Source organism: Hippocampus guttulatus, chromosome 5 (genome assembly GCF_054856545.1).
Source record: "Hippocampus guttulatus isolate MCC_2025c chromosome 5, RoL_Hgut_1.0, whole genome shotgun sequence".
NCBI lineage: Eukaryota > Metazoa > Chordata > Actinopteri > Syngnathiformes > Syngnathidae > Hippocampus > Hippocampus guttulatus.
This window is the reverse complement of record NC_141265.1, coordinates 23,411,613-23,431,177: the sequence shown is the minus strand read 5'-3', so window position 1 is coordinate 23,431,177 and position 19,565 is coordinate 23,411,613. Positions and strand designations below refer to the sequence as shown.

The 19,565-nt window shown below is 42.9% G+C and overlaps 1 protein-coding gene and 1 long non-coding RNA gene across 6 annotated transcripts in view; one reads left to right on the top strand and one right to left on the bottom strand.

Annotated features, from left to right (window-relative positions):
* Positions 1-24: 24 nt before the first annotated feature.
* The window catches only part of rad17 (RAD17 checkpoint clamp loader component), a 93,916-nt gene continuing 74,375 nt past the window's right edge, over positions 25-19,565 (top strand). For 4 of the 5 annotated variants that reach the window (XM_086110632.1, XM_086110630.1, XM_086110634.1 and 1 more), the window contains exons 1-6: positions 25-222; positions 955-1,093; positions 2,034-2,108; positions 3,099-3,237; positions 10,913-11,049; positions 15,629-15,681. In XM_086110632.1, coding sequence (XP_085966758.1) covers positions 995-1,093; positions 2,034-2,108; positions 3,099-3,237; positions 10,913-11,049; positions 15,629-15,681 — 503 coding nt within the window. In that variant the 5' untranslated portion in view covers positions 25-222; positions 955-994. Of the gene's footprint in view, positions 223-932; positions 1,094-2,033; positions 2,109-3,098; positions 3,238-10,912; positions 11,050-15,628; positions 15,682-19,565 lie in introns of all 5 variants that reach the window. The other variant, XM_086110631.1, reaches the window with a different exon arrangement.
* LOC147205567 (uncharacterized) lies at positions 12,024-17,103 on the bottom strand. The gene is made up of 3 exons (XR_015100878.1): positions 12,727-17,103; positions 12,235-12,291; positions 12,024-12,162 (listed from the first exon to the last, which is right to left on the bottom strand). It is a non-coding gene; the product is annotated as an uncharacterized LOC147205567 (long non-coding RNA).

Sequence of the window (19,565 nt, the reverse complement as noted above, 5' to 3'; positions counted from 1 at the left end):
GTTTACGTCAACCGTCGTGCAATTTACGGCATCGCATCAGCAGAGTTTAAACAGACAGAAATACAGTACTCCGCTGCTTTATTGCTGTCGTTAGTTCTGTCCAAAATGACCTCTTTTCTTCATTGACGAATTGGATTACATCATTTTCCCGAAAACAGATGGGATTGACTCCAGCACACCCCGACACTGATGCGTAGGTTTGGCTAAAGGTAGTTGAATTTGGTGAGTTTATTCTGAAATTATTTTAAATAGGGTATACTGTTACTAGCTCATCGCGTGCCAAGTTACTCCACCGGTTGGCTTGTAAATGTAACCTGTGGAAGACAAATGCTGAAAAATGTTTATGGTCAGTCAGCCGACTACTCGCTGTCATGCAGGACTTGGTTCCCTCAATATTCAGAACCACTGTCAAGAATGAAAAGCTGTCACTGAAAGAGAAAGCTGCTTCAAGCAGATTGAGTTTAAAAAGTCCTTTCCGGCAGTTTTTGTAGTCCAATCGAATACAATACGCTATTAATGGATATTGTGATAACTTCTATTCCTAGATTGGGCAGGTGACTAATTACTTTTCTTGAAACCAAGCTCAACTCAGTTGAGTTATTGACCCCAGCACGCCTGGTTTAGCCATTTATTACGGTACTTCTGTTTTACTTGGTGATAGTGTTCAAAATAACAGGTAAAGGTACAATGTGTGATAAATAAATACAAATGATGAGGGCTCGTTATTATTAGCATTTGAAAGAAAAAACAAATACTTGAAATACACAATACTGATAGATTTACACCTTTGTGTCTCTTTTATTGTCATTGTTTTTGTTGTAACTAATTGGAATATGTGTAAAACTTATAGAAATGCCCTGATGAATAGTTCATTTAAATGTGATCTTTCTTGACAAACTGTTCCGTGGATCAATCTTTCATTGATTTGACAGGACAGAATTTATTTGATTGTAGAGAGAAGAGGGGTCAGATTTTGGCCTCCCAAATTTAACCAATGAGGCCTCGCAAGAGGAAAGGAGAGATCTGCAGCTCAGACCTAGGCCGCAGGAAACAGGATGAACCCTGGGTGGACAGATACATGCCATGCTCAAAGGTAAGTCTTCATCCATCTGTTCTCTATGCTGCATATTTTCACTTTCAACATGAATACTCACTCATCCTGGTCTCTATGCTTCCACCCAAGCATTGTATTATAAATTGTATTGTAAATTAAAAATATGAATCAAATGCCTTTGAATTTACTCTTTACTCAAAGGTCCCAAATTTCACTTAATTTTCATTTCACAGTGAAACTCCTCTACAACAAAATCATGTTTGCAGCAAGAAATTTTTCACAACAGGGGGTTTTTCACTGTAGCAAATTTGATTTCCTGGCCTTCCTGTGTGGAGTTTGCATGTTCTCCTTGTGCCTATGTGAGTTTTCTCTCGGTACTCCGGTTTCCTCACACATTCCAAAAGCATGCATGTTAGGTTAATTGAACACTATATATTGTCCCAAGGTGTGATTCTAAGTGTGAATGATTGTTTGCCTTTATGTGCCCTGTGTTTGTAAAATTTTTACTAGCCCAATTGGGCCAACTTCAGTAAACACCAAGAGTCATGAAGTAGCCCCGAACCATCGAACTACTTTTATTGTTGAATGCTAATGAAGGTAATTCAGCTGACCATATGAGATAGCTGATACCCATCCATCCATTATCTGAACCGCTTATCCTCACGAGGGTCGCGGGCATGCAGGAGCCGATCCAAGCTGTAAGGAAACTGGAGTACCTGGAGAAAACCCACGCAGGCATGAGGAGAACATACACATTTCACACAGGAAAATGAGGACAGGATTCAAAACCACAACTTTTGCACAGTGAAGCGGACGTTGCAACCATCCTTCTACCGTGCCACCCTATAATAATTATTATTAATGATATTTAAAGAAAAGCCAAAGTTTGTCAATCTGAGAATTATTTTATGGAGTAGACATGATCTGCAACTAAAGCAGCTGTTAGCTTTTTAATGTTTACTGTGTTTTTTTTACATAGGTTGATTTAGCTGTTCACAAGAAGAAGGTAGAAGAAGTGGAGAATTGGCTGAAAGTCCATACAGACGGATCACAGGTATAGTTTAAAGTTCTCATTTTCAAGTTATAGAGTTAGGAAGGAGCCTTGTTTCATACAGGACCCTTGCTCTATATCAGATAATGAGACAAAACTAAGTCACGCGAAAGCTAAGACAATGAAATATGACGAACCATATGCAGCACTTGGTTTCACTGTGACTACAGTGGGAGACGAGGAAAGACCGGTGTGTTAACTGTGTCTAAAAATGCTGGCAGCAGACAGCACAAAGCCAAATAAACCAAGGCACCACTTGACAATATTACATCTTAATCACGCAGATAAGCCGCTGGAAAAGTTGCCTACTGCAAAACGTGCTCATCGTAGCTATTAATTCTTACTTCCTCATTTTGATTAAAAAAAAAAGCCAAAAAAATCAGCACAAATTGTTTTATTCATTTTTGTTTTGTGGACTAAAGTGTTTTATATATTCTGTTCCTCGGTTAATGTTGCTTTGAATTTTAATTTATTATTTATTGTTTTATTTAATTTTAGTTTTCAGAATGGTGCAATGGATCAAATGGTGCAATAAGCTGGTCATAAATGTTTTAACAAGGATTTTTTTTTTAATTTCAGGAAAATTGATCCATTTAAAATCTTTCCTGTTACAGACTAAAAACCAATGTTAAGTTATTCTTTGCTGTGAGTTGAGCTATATTTCTTTTTTTTTCTTTCTTTAATTTTAACAAAGATACTATATCCTGCAGAAGTGGACGTTTAACCATTTTATAGACAAATGATGATTATCATGGCAGCAGAGAGTGGGGTGGTGCGAATTGTTTTCTTCTTGTTGAGGGGGCGGAACAGAAAACAATTGAGAAGCACTGTTCTATATGTACATTTATATAGTACTGTATATCTAGCTCAAATGAATGTATGCATATGATTATACAAGTGTGCATTTGTGTGTGTGTGTGTGTGTGTGTGTGTTTACACACAGTACCAATGTACATGTAGACATTGTCACACATTGCCTGTTCTTCCTCACAGGGTGGGCTATTGCTGCTAACAGGACCATCGGGGTGTGGAAAGACTGCTACAATCCAGGTTTTGTCTCTGGAACTGGGCCTAAGAATTCAAGAGTGGACCAACCCACCGAAACTGGACTCGTACACCAACAGTCAGCAAGGTGAGGATAATGGTATATAACCTAGACAAGTTCTCTGTCACTGCTATTCTCAATTTTATTTTAAGATTCTGTGGGTATCAAAAGTCAACATGCTTTCGTACAAGTGCCAGGATTTTGTGATATAAAAATAAAAACCAAAATGAATAACTAAAAAAAAAAGAAATCCACCAATAATGTGAAACATATGCTGGGCATCTCAATTAAAATAAAATACAATATTTTCCGCACGAAAAGGCGCACTGGATTATGAGGCGCACCTTCAATGAATGGTTTATTTTGCATTTTTTTAAATATATTGCACGCACTGGATTATGAATCGCAATCTACAATGCATCCACTAGATAGAGCTATGGTCAAGGAAATGCAAACAGAAGGATCAGATGTCAGGAAAGTGTAGGAGACTGGACTGCCTCAGAAGTGTTTGTTATTTATTCTTTTGTTGTGTACTGTATTCACAAACGAGGAAATCACAAAATAAATTCTGTAGAGGGACTGTAGAATTTATTTTGTGATTTCCTCGCTTGACTTTCTGTTTGGATGCATTATTTTCAATTTTCGTAGTTTCATTGAAGGAATCGTTAATTTATGTTTTTCGGAGGCGGTCATGAACGCCTCTCGAGTCGAACAGAAGAAGAGAAGGCACGGAGACGGACAAAGACGTACCTGTATTTGTTGAGACTGTGAAAACCATTAATAGAGTGTACGTTTTAAAAAAAACAACACCACAGCTCTCCTTTTTTCGGAGCTGCACAAAATCTTATTTAATGAATCAGCGACACAGTTCACTGAACCAACAGCAAGTTATAACATTGACTCGTTAACGTTGAACTCTCTTGTCGCTATTCTATTTCCGTGTTATATTGCATGTCTCCAGCAAGGAGCTATTTTGGGGTTGACATATTACCGTAATGACCATACATAAGGCACAACAGATTTTAAGGCGCACTGTGAGCTTTTAAGAAAATAGAAGACTTTTAAGTGCGCCTTTTAGTGCGGAAAATATGGTATTATATTTTCGAAAGGAGAAGTAAAAATAATGGAGTGTTTGAACAAGTAAGCACACATTTAGTCATGAACTCAATCACATTCAGGCCATGTCGACACGGAAACGGAGCCACTTTATCGCAAAAAATAAAATAAATCTTGTGAACATGGAAACATTTCAAGAAATGTGTGTGTCCACAAGAAGCCGCTGAAAGGTTGTAAAGTACATGCCAGTAAATTGATGCTGTAGAGCAGCCACTGGAAGTTGCCAAAAACAAAACAATACAATGCAAAACAATACCTCCTGATTTATATAGCGCTTTAACAACAGCTGCAGCTGTAACAAAGCGCTTAACAAAACAGTTAACTTAAAGTAAAATAATAAACACAACACATAACATAAAACTGCTTCAAACAACAAAGTGTATGCAGAAAAGTGGTTAAGATTGCACGACTGTCTGGGACTTACGTGTTGGGTTGTATTATTTGTCATTTAATGTGAACTGTTCTTTTGATGGCGGCGCGGGCACCCGCAGCGGCTCCTCTTTCCCCTGAGGAAAGAAATTTCATCTGTGCTGTATGTTGCACATGTCGCACATTTGACAATAAAGTTGACATGAACATGAACATGAAAACACGGACAGTCATGCAATCCTAACCGCTTTTCCCTCATACCCTTTGTTGTTTAAAGCAGTTTGACATGAAAGAGGAGAGAATGAAAGTGTCCTTTCACCAGTGGATCAGAGACGTCATGCTCAAAATGTACTACAAGCTAAGTTTCAAAGTCAACAAGAAGCTGTAGCATCCATTGACGAAAAAAAGAGATTGGTTCACTTCTCCTGTCCCATGTAAATCCATTTCAATTCCAAGCGGCGACTCTCAGTTTCAAATGCGCATCTACGCTCCGCACCAACGCTCCTCTCTCCTCATCCTCAACTTCAGCAGCCATCCATCCAGCCGCACCAACGCCGACTGTCCAACAGTGCCGACCTCTCCACTGAACAAAACGGGTCTGTGAAAAATACTGCCCATTACATGCGCAAAAAACACAAGCGCCCGGGGCTGTCCAGCACTGACAGTCAAATGGCGCCGACATTCTTCCAAATCAAAATCTGTGCTGGTACAGGCGTGCTGCCAAGAAGGCGCAACCACCAAGCACAGATCCTTCTCCTTTGATGTATGTCGGGGCTAAAAAACACTGTAAACAGTCCGCATCAGGTCCACACGATGAAAAAAAAAACACCATGTGACAAAACAAAAGATAAAAGCAAGGCTCTTGAAGAACACTTGCCGACGGCTGCCTACTCGGGCGCCATCTTGGACACAAGCTAGGAGGCTTTGGGTTTATTGGGTCCTCTAGTTATCCGGTTGTTGTCAATGATGGTGCTGACCGCAGTCACAGAAGAATTGGGGTGACGCGTTATCTAAGTGAGAACTGCTCTCTTTTTTGGGGACGGCATCATTCCAGGAAACAATGTGTATGTGTTGCCCATATTGAAACACAAGGGGCGGCGTTCTGTGATCCATTCACTCTGGGCCCCGGTTGTAAAAGGGAACATTTTCAGGCTCCGAAATGCCGCCTTAGTGTGGACATAATGCCCAAACGGTAAATGAGTTTGCAGATTGGGTCTGAAACTATTGTTAAATACGAGTCGGCCCACTTCTGCCCCCATTTTCCACATACCTCTGATTAACTCCAAATAAAGTATTTACAGAGCACTTACAAACAACTAGCGCTGTATAATGAAGGCAGTAGAAAGCACAAAAGCAGTCAAACTAAAAATCAAGTCTCATGCAGAGTCAAAAGTCAAAGAATAAAAATAGTTTTAAAGATGGGCAGTGGGGGGGGGGGGGGGGGGACATACCTGACGTTGAGTGGGAGGTCATTCCAAAGAGAGGGACCAGAAACGGAAAACACTCAATCCTCTCTGAGCCTCCACCACTTAGTCCTCAGTACCTGAAGCATGTCTGGTCCGCAGACCTGAGGCACCGGACAGGTTAAGATGGGGCGAGGCAATTGAAAGAATTGAAAACAAATAATAGAATCTTAAAAAGAAGTCTAAAATATATCTGGAGCCAGTGAAAGGATGCCAGAGTGGGAGTTATGTGCTCCTGTTTATTTATGTGTTCATTAATTTATTTCTTTTTGTTTTCAAATAGAAGCTTGGAAGCCATGGCTGTTTTGTGCTGACACTAACTGGTATTTTGAACCAATAAATGAAGCCCTCCACCTTGACTAGGGCACCAGTTTCAGCTGCACAAAACCACCCCCAAAGCATAATTCTGCACCGGTGTTCTTTTGGTCGTGTTGTTTTTGCACCAAACCAAAAAGGTTCACCCTTGGTTTCATCAACACATTTTCCCAAAACGGTTTGGGTGATTTGCATATGGCTTTTCAAAATGTGGTTTTAAAAAATGCTATTTATTTATTTATTTATTTTAATAGAATAATGTTCCGTCTTGCCAGCCCATACATATTTAGAAGATGGAAGATTGTTGTCACATGTACTAAACAGCTAGTACTTGCCATAAATTTCTGTGGCTCCCTCAGTTTTGCTGTTTACCTTTTGGCAGCCTCCCTGACCCCTTCTTGTCTTTTCATCTATTTTGGAGTGATGAGTTATTGGTAATGTGGCTGTTGTGTCATGATTTCCGTACTTGATGATGACAATCCTCAAAAAAAACAAATTCTGAAACATTTTTTTTTTGGTGCATACAACACTTTTTTTCTTTTCTACCCCCCCCCCCCCCCCCCCATTTTGCTGCTGTAGACTGCAAATTTCCCCAGTGTGGGACAAATAAAGGTTATCTTATCTTATCGTATCTTATCCTCACTGTCTTCAGTGCTATATTTAATGCATTTAAATCTCTTTTTGACTGTTCTCCCAACTGACAGTTTTGAACCATAGCTCCTGGTCATTATAATGAGGGCTGCGAGGTCCGTATTGATCTTCTTCCACTTCTTCCTCATCTTTCTTCTTCTTCTTGAGGTTCCACTGTATATAAATACAGTGGAACCTCAAGTTATTAACAACCATTTTTATGAACATTTCAAGTTACGCACTAATTTTTTGTAGAAAATCTGCCTCTAGTTACGTACATAAATTAAGTACATGTACGCTCCATGCACAGTGCTTTGTATACAGCAGTGGGTGTATTAAAGTGCTCGATAAATACTGTTGAGTTGAGTAGCAACACGCAGTTCACCAAGAAAACAATGCTAATTTTGAGGGTCTGAACATGCATGAAAACTCAGGAAACTTTGCACATCTATCAGGCCTGGCAAAGTCATTCATATTTTTAGTTGATTGTACAATTTTTGAAAAATGGCTCACCACTGCTCCTTAGAATTTTTTAACAAAGCAGCCCCAATTTTATGTTTCACCAAGATCTCTGAAAATTTGGTGCAGTGTGAAACCGCCCAATACCTGTGAAAAAATATTTTGGAGCCATATGCTAAACCTAACAGGAAGTCATTTTGAATGTACTTTACATTTCCGCATCATGGGGATGGGGCGCTGCTGACTTCGACTTGGGACGTTGTGAACCGGTGGGCAGAGTACTTCGAAGACCTCCTCAGCTCCACCAACACGCCTTCCTTGGAGGAAGCAGAGTCTGAGGACCCTGAAGTGGGCTCTCCTATATCTGTGGTTGAAGTCACCGATGTGGTTAAAAAGCTCCTCGGTGGCAAGGCCCCAGGGGTGAATGAGATCCGCCCAGAGTTCCTCAAGGCTCTGGATGTTGTGGGGCTGTCCTGGTTGACACACCTCTGTAACATCGCGTGGTCAACGGGGAGAGTGCCTCTGGATTGGCAGACCGGGGTGGTAGTCCCTCTTTTTAAAAAGGGGGACCAGAGGGTGTGTTACAACTACAGAGGGATCACACTCCTCAGCCTCCCTGGTAAGGTCTATTCAGGGGTGCTGGAGAGGAGGGTCCGTCAGGACGTCTGCCTCAGATTGAGGAGGAGCAGTGTGGTTTTCGTCCCGGCCGTGGAATAGTGGACCAGCTCTACACCCTTAGCAGGGTCCTCGAGGGTATGTGGGAATTTGCCCAAGCAGTCTACATGTGTTTTGTGGACTTGGAGAAGGCGTTTGACCATGTCCCTCGGGGAGTTCTGTGGGGGGTGCTTCGTGGGTATGGGGTACCGGACCCCATGATACGGGCTGTTCGGTCACTATACCACCGATGTCAGAGTTTGGTTCGCATTGCCGGCAGTAAGTCGGAATCGTTTCCAGTGAGGGTAGGACTCACCCCAAGGCTGCCCTTTGTCGCCGATTCTGTTCATAACCTTTATGGACAGAATTTCTTGCCGCAGCCAAAGTGTTGGGGGGGTCCGTTTTGGTGTCCTCAGTATTGCATCTCTGCTTTTTGCAGATGATGTGGTACTGTTGGCTCCTTCAAGCAGGGCTCTCCAACTCTCACTGGAGCGTTTCGCAGCCGAGTGTGAAGCGGTTGGGATGAAAATCAGCACCTCCAAATTTGAAACAATGGTCCTCAGTCGGAAAAGGGTGGAGTGCCCCCTACGGGTCGGGGAGGAGATCTTACCCCAAGTGGAGGAGTTGAAGTATCTTGGGGTCTTGTTCACGAATGAGGGCAGAAGGGAGCAAGAGATCGACAGGCAGATCGGTGCAGCATCTGCTGTGATGCGGACCTTGTATTGGTCTGTCGTGGTAAAGAAGGAGCTGAGCCAAAGGGCGAAGCTCTCAATTTACCAATCGATCTACGTTCCAACCCTCATCTATGGTCACGAGCTATGGGTCGTGACCGAAAGAACAAGATCCCGGATACAAGCGGCCGAAATGAGTTTTCTCCGCAGGGTGTCCGGGCTCTCCCTTAGAGATAAGGTGAGAAGCTCGGTCATCCGGGAGGGGCCCGAGCTGGCCTGGGAACGCCTCGGGATCCCCCAGGGAGAGCTGGAAGAAGTAGCTAGGGAGAGGGAAGTCTGGGCTTCCCTGCTAAAGCTGTTGCCCCCGCGACCCGGCCCCGGATAAGCGGTGGAAGATGGATGGATGGATGGATTTCCGCATCACCTGACTAAAAGCTCCCTACAACTTGACCCACATGATCAAATGGCTGTAGGAAACATTTTTTACTCTTGGTGTTTTTCTCACAGTTGGTTAACCAGATTTACCTCATATCTGCTCTAAACAGTGCTCAGGCCCTCATGATGTTGCAAAACGAAATTTATTTTTGCGAAAAGCTGTTGCCATGGCAACACAGTTTTCCAAGAAGACAGCACTATTTTTGAGATTCTTAACATGTTCGAAAACTGATGAAACTTTGCAAACACATGAGGCAGAGCAACAGAATTAATATAGGTTAGTGCGCAATTTTTAAAAAATGGCTCAACAACACCCTCGACAAATTTTTAGTGAAACAACGTGTCCCCACAAGCAATGACATTTGGGATGTATTTGTAGGTATATGACAGCCCAAGACCTATGAAAAAGTCTCTTGGAGCCATTTGCTAAAGGTATCAGGATGTCAGCCATTTTTCATTTCCTTTCAATTTTTGCCAAATTTCATATTTCATCCAAATAACTTTAAATCTGATGTCTAATTTCCATTGTGTCAGTATCCCAAAGTGACAGCACCTCAACTTTGCCAGGGCTGCGAAGGCCCTTTGTAGCTGCTCGCAGCTTGAATTATTATTGTTATTGTTTTTGTATAAATTATTATTCATAATAATAAGGTATTATTTATTTCACAAGAACGAATCACATTTTTGGGTACTGAAACATGCACGAAAGCTCACCAACCTTTGTACACTCATTGGCCATTGTGAAAATTGTGCTATTCCAAAGAACGATAAAACAAAATGGCTCTGTAGCACCACCTACAGTGGAAAAATAAAACAATTTTCAGTAATTTTGACCTAGGCCAACAAAAACTGGCAGGCACTTGTAGCACCCCGAGACATACGAAAAAAGCCGCAGCATTAATCTACAATGAACAGGATGCGAACTATGAATTTGCGAATATCCAATACAATATTGTGTTTCATCCATCATTTTACCGTCATTCGTCAACAGATATCTATCTGTCTGGCTATGTAGCTATCTGTCTGTTTGTCTATTAATGCAAAGGAATTTCCACAGGTTCGCAGCTCTGAAATGCTTATTGAATAAAAATAGTATATTAATGGGCATATGAGAGGACTGATCAGGATTCACTTTAAAATACTTTGTCAACTATGCTGGAATTGAATTAGCAAATAAATGTGTTCATTTTCGTAGCAACACATGAATAATGAGCTCTCGACATCAACTTATCAAAATGGGATCTTAATGGGATATATGACAGCATCGGTAAGAAAAATGTTCTCTCAACATTGCATTCACTTCATGTTCATAGTATGGCCACCAGAGGGCTCTTTAAGTATGAGTAACTGGTGTCTGCAGCCTCGAGGGGTCTTGACGAGAGGTAAGACCGGGCCAAAAAATTTCGGGTCGGGCTCAGGCTCGGGCCACCCGATCTTACCTCTAGTCTTGACACATTGAAATAAGGCTCGTATTGGTCCCATATCAATATGTGGAATTGGTACTTGGCCATCCCTGATTAATTGGAAACAAATGCTGCCAGGCTAAATTTTTATTTGGAAATTTTTTTATTTTATGTCAGTTCAATCCAAATTCCACCTCGTTTCTCTCAATGCTGATTTCTCTGTTTGTCTGTGTCTATTATGTGTTAGACAGGACAACAAACAGTTTATCCAGTACCTCACAGTCAGCCCAATTCCAAGAATTTCTTCTAAGGGCCAACAAGTACAACTGCCTAAAGATGGTGGGAGATGCAAGATCTACAGGCATGAACCTTATATTGGTTGAGGTACGTGCAGAAATAATCCCTCCATGATGTTTCTGGTCAACTTCACTTCTCATTTCCGCACCTCCCACCTCCCACCATCTATCCAAATGTGTGTGGTGTTGCCTTCGCAGACATTTCAAAAACAGCCATTGCCTCACATTATCTTCAGTCCGTCTATCCATGCATCCATCCATGAATCCATACTGTGTGTGTGTGTGTGTGTGTGTGTGTGTGTGTGTGTGTGTGTGTGTGTGTGTGTGTGCGTGTGTGCGTGTGCGTGTGTGTGTATGTAATCGTTGAACTTATGTACTGGTCTAGTCGAACTATTAAAATTCCAGTGAGGACGGAGTCGAAGAAAAAATCAACAGCGAGCATAAAACCACAGGGTTTCTGCACAAGTTGAAAAGTTCTGAGAGAACTTTGCCCTTATCTTGAATGCTTTCAATGCTAGTAGTAACTACCAGAAGACTGCATATTCTCAGTTGAACCAATTAATGGATTCCAGAAAAATCAAGACACGGCCATGGAGACTTTTCTGTGAAACTGCGGAAGAAGGGCTATTCTTGCTTCTTGCTTGGCTCTCGGCGAAGGCGGACGCTTTTGCTTTCTGCTCCATTGAATACCACCCTTTTTCACTGGAGCAACCCCCTCAATCACTCACATTTGACTGAATTTTGACTGATTTGCAAGGCCCACAGAATTTTCTGTTCTGCGGCTATATAAACATGCAACCTGTCAAAAGAAAGGTGAGACTCTCTTCTTTCAGCAGAAAAAAGTTTGTTTCTATCTTTCTCCGTTTGTTGGCAATCAGCATTAGAAAATTACTAAATTTTATGGAAAAGGCAGATTTTCTTCAGAAATCCAGAGAAAATTAGCTTTTTGCATCATTTCAAGTTTTACACTATTTTTTTGCTTTTGTGACAGCACAAATACCTCAATAATGTGTTCCTCTGACAAAACAACATTGCAAATTTTTTTATACCAAAATAATTTATTTGCACATAAAAAACTATTGAACTATGAACAAAAGTGCAAATTGAATGAACGAAAGTGCAGCTGTGAAGAAGATGGTTTTTGGCTTCCATCCAGTTTGTCGCCACATCGATTCTTCCGCACCACATCCAGATGCACGACCTATAAATTATAGAAACATAAAAAGTTGCAAATATGTATTGCTGCAGAGTGAGGTAGAATACTTTTATTTACCTTTCTTTCCACCACCAAAGCAAGGAGGCATCATCTTTTGGCTTCTGGTTGGACAATCTGTAATTTATAGAAGTATGTACAATTACCACACTTTTATTTTTCTATTTTTTTATTGTTGCTATACACTTACATTTCAACATCTCTCACACGCATACATGCTCGTACACTGCTATTTACACCATTCATTCCACATTGCTCAGCATCCAATTTGAAATGAAATGGAATATAAATTGAACACCAGTGGTTTTAGCAGAGCTGAGCGGACCAAATGTGTTCCGTTTTTTTTTTAAACCTACGGCGACACGCAAGTCAGCACATTTACGGCACATATTTTCATTCACATCTACGAGACGCATCAACCGTACATAAATGATTAGTGTTACTGGCAACTTTATATTACAGAGGGGAATGTAGCGGTGCATAAAAGTGACTGATGAGGCATAAGAAGTGATGAAGTTTTGAATGGGAACTTGCAAGCTAGTCAGCAGTTACCTCCTCGTTCCAGCGGCTCTGGCGAGGACTCTCAGCTTCCGTTATGTCCGAAGGCACGTATTTGTCCGACAGATCCGGATCCAAATTGCTCTCCAATTCATCGTCTTCGCAGTCGTCATTACGAGACGATTCCAGCGAATCGCTGACTTGTGCCCGGCGTCGGCCATGCGAAGGCACATGCAGCCTCTTTGTCGTCATTGCTGGGCGATGTGCGCCATGAGGGGCACAAAATTCTCTGCCAAGCGATGGTCCGGGACGTGGAGCATGTTCATCTTCATCAGATGAACTCGAAACTCGGCGTGAGCTATGCGGGCCGCGTATAGCACGCGATGTTTGCGCAGGCCGTCGTTTGACGGGTGCTGCTTTCGATTATGTGACCGAAGCGTCATCTTCTCTTCCACACAAACACCATCTCCTTTGTTGTGTTGTTTCAAGGACGCTTTTATACCGAAAAAAACTTCTCAAGTGTTGGTTGTTTCCTTTTCTCCATCGTTGCTAGTTGCTAATGTTCCGATCCACTATCCACATCGCCCCATCTACTACTTCTGCGGCATGATCCTGGTGGACTTTTGCACCACTGCCACCTGATGGCCATTTTTTTACTATTTAACATTGCCGTCAAGCCTAATCCTTCAGTGAGAAGTTGCATCAGACTCTCTTGCACCCTCCCCCATGAAAAAACGTGATTGACGTATTTTCACGTCATTGGGAGGCAGTGGCTATGCGCTAATTGACGTATTTATACGTCAAAGCGTGTAAATGAATTAAGAGACACAAGCCACGGACTCAAGGCTGTCTGAAATAGTTGGGCAGCCTGCTCCCAAAAACAACATCTGCTATCTCGACCTTCCCCTGATGAAAGAAGCTAGTGCCCTACCATCACCCCCTCCTTCTCGGCCATAGACTGATACAGGACCGTCTCCATGAGAAGAGCTTGACGTACCAGCTGTGGCCTGACACGCACACACAACCAGACAATCAATCGCGCATACACTCCCTTGTATCACCGCCTTTATTGTTCATGTCTTGTGACCTGTTGTAACTGTCATACGCTTGTGCAGGAGTTTTTTTTTGCCTAACTCAAATTATCCTCAAAATGAGGATAGTTCGAGCGTGGGTTTTTTCTCCCCCTCTCCCTCCCTTGTGGTTTCTTTCTGACTTCCGGGTTGAGAGAACGCTGGCGCGTTTGGCTGCCGCTGCTCAACCCGTATTGTGCTTTATTGTTTTTTATTGTAAAGTGTCTTTGGGTGTCTTGAAAGGCGCTAAAAAAATGTATTATTATTATTATTATTCTGTTTTACATTGTCTTGGCTGCTCACACACATGTGGGCGGCTTTGCCTAGCCCTTGTGACAATGCGTGACCTCACAGTCTAAACTGAAATCGATTCTGTCTGCCAAGGGTGTCATAGAGAAGGGAAACTAAGTGCGAGCAAGAGAAATGTCACAGCAAGATAACGGTCTGGCTCCAGTCACCGATAGAATCATAAACGCCAAAGAGACTTCATCTAACACTGTCTAGAGATAATTGGCAGGCCATGCTCAAGTTATTGCGAGGAGTTAAAGAAAAATGATGAAAAAATTTACCCTAGCCGACATTACATAAAAAGGGGGGGAAAAGTAAAATTCATTTTTTTTTTTTAAAGTGTCCAGAAAAAGAGAAAAGCTGTAATTCAAGCAAAAAACAAAGCAGAGAAGTGCATCTGGTGTCTACACACTACACAAGCAGGAAGCAAAGAACCCCTTGACAAGAACCTCCTATGATGAGAATGTGCCATGAAAGTTGCCGACTGGAGCTCTGGCTGTAAGGTGGTCGTCGCCTGTTGTGGCGACAATCCGAGGACCTGTTGGTCCACACCAGTGATGGGGTATGCTGTCAAACTGAAGGAGTCCTTTGTGGCCTGTGGGAGTCCAGATGCAGCTGATAGGTACTGGCTAGCCAAGAGTTTGGGAGGGAAAAATTCAGGCATACGAGGAGTTTGGTGAGATCATGGAGCATAGCTTCTGCACAGCTTTGAAGAAATTCTGGTCCAACATCCTACATCTCATGGAGGGTGGGAGGGGGAGCAGTGCACCATCAACACTATCTGTTGTGGAGATGGAGCGCTGGTGACCTTGACTCAGGAAGTTGTGAATCGGTGCAAAATACCTCCAAGACTTCTTCATTTCTACGATACCCCTTCCCGCGAGGAAGCAGAGTCTGGGAAACATGAGGTGGGTTCTCCTATCTGTGGGGTTGAGGTTACTGAGGTAGTTGAAACAGTCCTCAATAGCCAGGTCCTAGGGGTTGATGAGATCCACTCGTAGTCCCTAAAGGCTCTGGATGTTTTGGGGCTCTCCGGGTTGTCATGCCTTTGCAACATCCATTAAAGATGGAGGAGTATCACACTCCTCAACCTCCCTTGTGAGGTCTATTTCGTGGCACTGTGGGCCTGCTCTACCACCTCGGCAGGATCCTCGAGGTGGCATGGGGGTCTGCCCAACCAGTTTACATGTGCATTGTGGGCTTGGAGTAACCGTTGGACCAGGTCCCTCGGGGTTACTCAGGAAGCATACGTGCTGGACACCCTAGCATGAGCTGTTCGGCCCCTGTCCGTCCAGTGTCCGAGTTTGGTCCACATTACCGGCAGTCAGTCAGATTCATTTCCAATGAGGGTTGAACTCCGCCAAGGCTACTCTTTGTCACATATTCTGGTCATCAAATTTTTCGGCGCAGACAAAGTGTTGAGAGGCTCCAGTTTGGTGACAACACTATTATGTCTCTGCTTTTTGCAGATATGTGGCCCCAAAAACCTCGATCTGTAATTGTGGGTGAATTTAGAAATATGCTGTTGATTGTCTTGATTGTCAGTGTTATGGATTTTTGTTGTACACCATTTATTTAGCCATGCATTTTTTTCACAGGAATTCCCAAACCAGTTTTACCGCAATCCTAGTGGTCTCCATGATATTCTGAGGTAAGTGCAGATCAGCTTTCTGCTGCTTTCTTTCCATTTAGAAAAGCAGGGTGCACACCATCCTTTTGCCACATGGTCAATGGTGAGTTGAAATGAGCAGGACAGATTTCCCACCACACTGGTCTAGGGCCATTTTGTCTATCAATATTGTTTTGGGGGGAATACGCATCAAAAGCCCTGGCTATGAATCATAAATTTCTAATGCAAAATAATCCCACAATTCTTCATGCGGCCAGTAATGCATATGATTTATTACTGGTGAAGGCTCGAAATAAATCGTTTCACATTGCATTTTACGTGTCAAAATTTGCATTTGTTCCTAATTTAACGCATGGAATAGCAAAACTGTAAACCATAGATGTGTACATTCTTCCCAAAACGGAACCACAGAAACACTCCCACTGAGCTTCACTCGGCTGGAGGCACACGTGTGAATGTAGGAGGTTGAGTCAAGCTCGGTGGACGTATGCGAGGCAAGCTTGGTGGACGTATGCCACAGCAGTTAGCGAGCAACAAGCTTTGGCTGGCTAGCCAGTGCAGCTAATTCCAGAATCAGAAATCTTCGCTTCCATGGAACAATTACAACCATTTCAGAAAGTTTAAACTGAAATTTATGTTTCTGTTTTGAAATTTCCACACTGAAAAATGTTTCTCGACAAAATAATGCATCCATCCATCCATTTTCCGAACCGCTTGATCCTCACTAGGGTCGCGGGGGGTGCTGGAGCCTATCCCAGCCGTCTTCGGGCAGTAGGCGGGAGACACCCTGAATCAGTTGCCGGCCAATCGCAGGGCACACAGAGACGAACAACCATCCACGCCCACACTCACAAAAAAATGCAATTTGCTATTATTCATCATGTGCATTTAATAAATAAATGCTGCTGATTATACCAAAATGTAAATGACAGTGTTCCCTCACTTATTGCGGTTAATGGGTACTGGGACCCTGCCGACGGGGGAGCGTAAACAGTCACAGCTATGACGTGCGTAAATTCCCTCGGAAGGTAGTGCGGCCTGAGGCTAATGGCTAGCAGCTCAATGTGCCGACTGCAGAGTTCCTCTTTGATAGTGATCTGCCCAGAATTACACCATCTGTCATTCACAAGCACAGCCAGTACCCCCTCCTTTTCTCTTAACACTCCCTGTGTTCCTGTCCGCACATACGAGTTGGAAGCCTTCCAATTCGGCGTGTGTGTCTGGAGTAATTGCTGTTAGCCATGACAGCAGCAGGCTAGCCTCGCAGTACTCCTTTTGATGTCGGGTTAGCGCCGCTATCTCGTCCATCTTGTTAGGGAGCGCTCTTACATTCCCCATGATGACAGACTGGAGGACACGTCTATATCTTCTCCTCCTTTTGCGGCGCTCCTTCCCGGCCCGACACCCCGTTTCCTCCTCTTCACCTCGCGGGGAATGTCTGGTTTGTCGCCGGCCAGTAGCCCACTGTTAGCCCGCCAAGCTAACAGCTGGTCCCTACTGTAAACAATGGGGTCACGTGTCAACGTAAAAAAAATAAAATAAATTGATGGAGATGAGCAGAAATGAAGATGCCCATCTCCCCCCATAGGTTTGGGTTACAAAAACACAAAACAAAATGGGAAGAAGAAATAAATAAAATTAAAGGACGAAAATAAACTCAAACAAGGATATGCGCTGCTGGAGAAGCCCTGAGCAGCGGCATTAAAAAAAATAAAATAAAACTGCCAAGAATGGGCGTGACATGGACTTCCTGATTCACCTCATATGGACAAACAGCAAGGCATCAACCTGTCATTCGGACTAAATCAGTGTGGGCGAGGAAAGATCACAACTGAAAGGATTGAACTACCTGAAAGCAGCATAACAGATGTGCTGGACAGCTACAAATACCTTGGAATTCCACAGGCAAATAGCAACCATGAGAAGGCAGCTGCAAGGGCGGCCATGGCCCAATACCGAAGGAGGGTGAGGCAGATCCTGAATAGTCAGCTGAATGGCAAGACTGAACAGAGGTTTCCACCCCAAATCCAGCACATTGAGGCTATCCACAAACCGGAAAGAAGTGGGCTGTGGACTAGTGAGTGTCATGGGCACTATCCAGGAGGAAACAGGCCTCCAAAAGTACATAGAGATAATGGCCCCCAGGAACGACCTGCTTCTTTAATGCCTTAGACCAGGGGTGTCCAAACTCGGTCCTGCCTGTCTTCCATCTCTCCCGGCTGCAACATACCTGATTCAAATAATCACGTTCGTTCTCATGTTGCTGCAGAGCTGGCTGATGAGCTGATCATTTGAATCAGGTGTGTTGCAGCCAGGACAGATGGGAAACAGGCAGGACACTGCCCTCCAGGCCTGGAGCTGGACATGCCTGCCTTAGACAATAGAAGTCCAGTAAGGAGAAGGAGCCAGATGGACTGTCATGGAAAGACAAGTCCCTGCATGGCATGTAACTCCGACAAATGAAAGAAGTAGGTGACAAAATATCACAGTGGCTGGAAAAGGTTGGACTGAAAGACAGTACTAATCATGCCATGGTGCATCGTATCAGACGGTATAGTGCAGCATATAACGTGAAAGACACTGGCGGGCAAGGCATACATGGTGCGGCATAACCAGGTAGCACAAATAGTGTACCAAATATGGACTAGAAGTCCCAAAGTCATGATGGCAGACTCCTCCAAAGGTGCTTGAGAACACCCAGGCCAATATCCTGTCAGACTTCCAGCTCCAGACAGAGAAACTAGTGGTAGCCGACCAGCCTGACATATTGGTGATGATGGATAAACATCTGAAGACAGCAGTCTTGATAGATGTAGCAATCTCAAATGATAGCAACTAAAAGAAGCACGAAAAGATGGAGTGACACCAAGGACCGAAAGGAAGAACAAGAGAAAATGTGCAAGGTAAAGGCAACAGTAATGCCACTAGTGATTGGGACAGTGACGGCATTACCCACAAGCTAATTGGATGGGTCCAGCATAAACCGGAACAACATCTCTCTCTCTCTCTTGCCCTCGCTCACTCGCTGGCTCTCTGAGAGAGATTGGTCAATAATTTTAGTCAGCTACTTTTTTTTCTTTACTTTGTTTGAAATGTCTTTTGTTTTGTTTTTTTCAGGGATGTCCCTGCTTATTTCAGCAAGACAATACTAAACCACATTCTGAATGTAATATAACATATGAGTGTGAGTACTAGACAGGCATACCGGCAGTCCAAATCTGTCTCCCTTTGAAAATTTGTGTGACGCACTCTGTCACAAAAAATTAAGGAACAGAGAAGCCGTAGTGTTGAGATGAAGTTTTACATAAAGCAAAATGGCAAATAATTCTACTGACAAAGCTTCAACAAATAATGTCCTCAGTCCCAAATGCTTACTTGTTTAGCTAAAAGGCAAGGTGATGCAACATTGCGGTAACATGATACTGTATTTTTGGAAAACGTTGCAGGCTTCCAATTGTCAAAAATGAATATTTGCCCAAAAACAAAATTGATTAGTTTGATCTAGGGCTGTCAAACATAAAGTGTTAACTTTGGAGATTAGTTTAAATTATTTAAAGCATTTAAAAAAACATATTTAATGCAGTTTTATTTACTTCCTATGGTACTCAGCTATGTGTTTGTGTGCGTATGCGTGCGTGTGTTTGTGTGCGTATGCGTGTGGGTGTGCAGCCAAACTTAGAGTAGTCACGGGAGCGAAGATGGACTAACATGAGCTAAATTTACTTGCCTGACACTTGTTGGAGAAATCTCTTGCACACTTTAAAAATCCATATTCAAATACAATATTAGTTGTACGAATGTACATTTTTCATGTGTCATCACAGAGCAAAATACCCTACTCAAGTTACCTTACAAGGCTTTGCAAATCACTGCTGCTGGAGTGTGGTACTTGTGAGCATAACTAA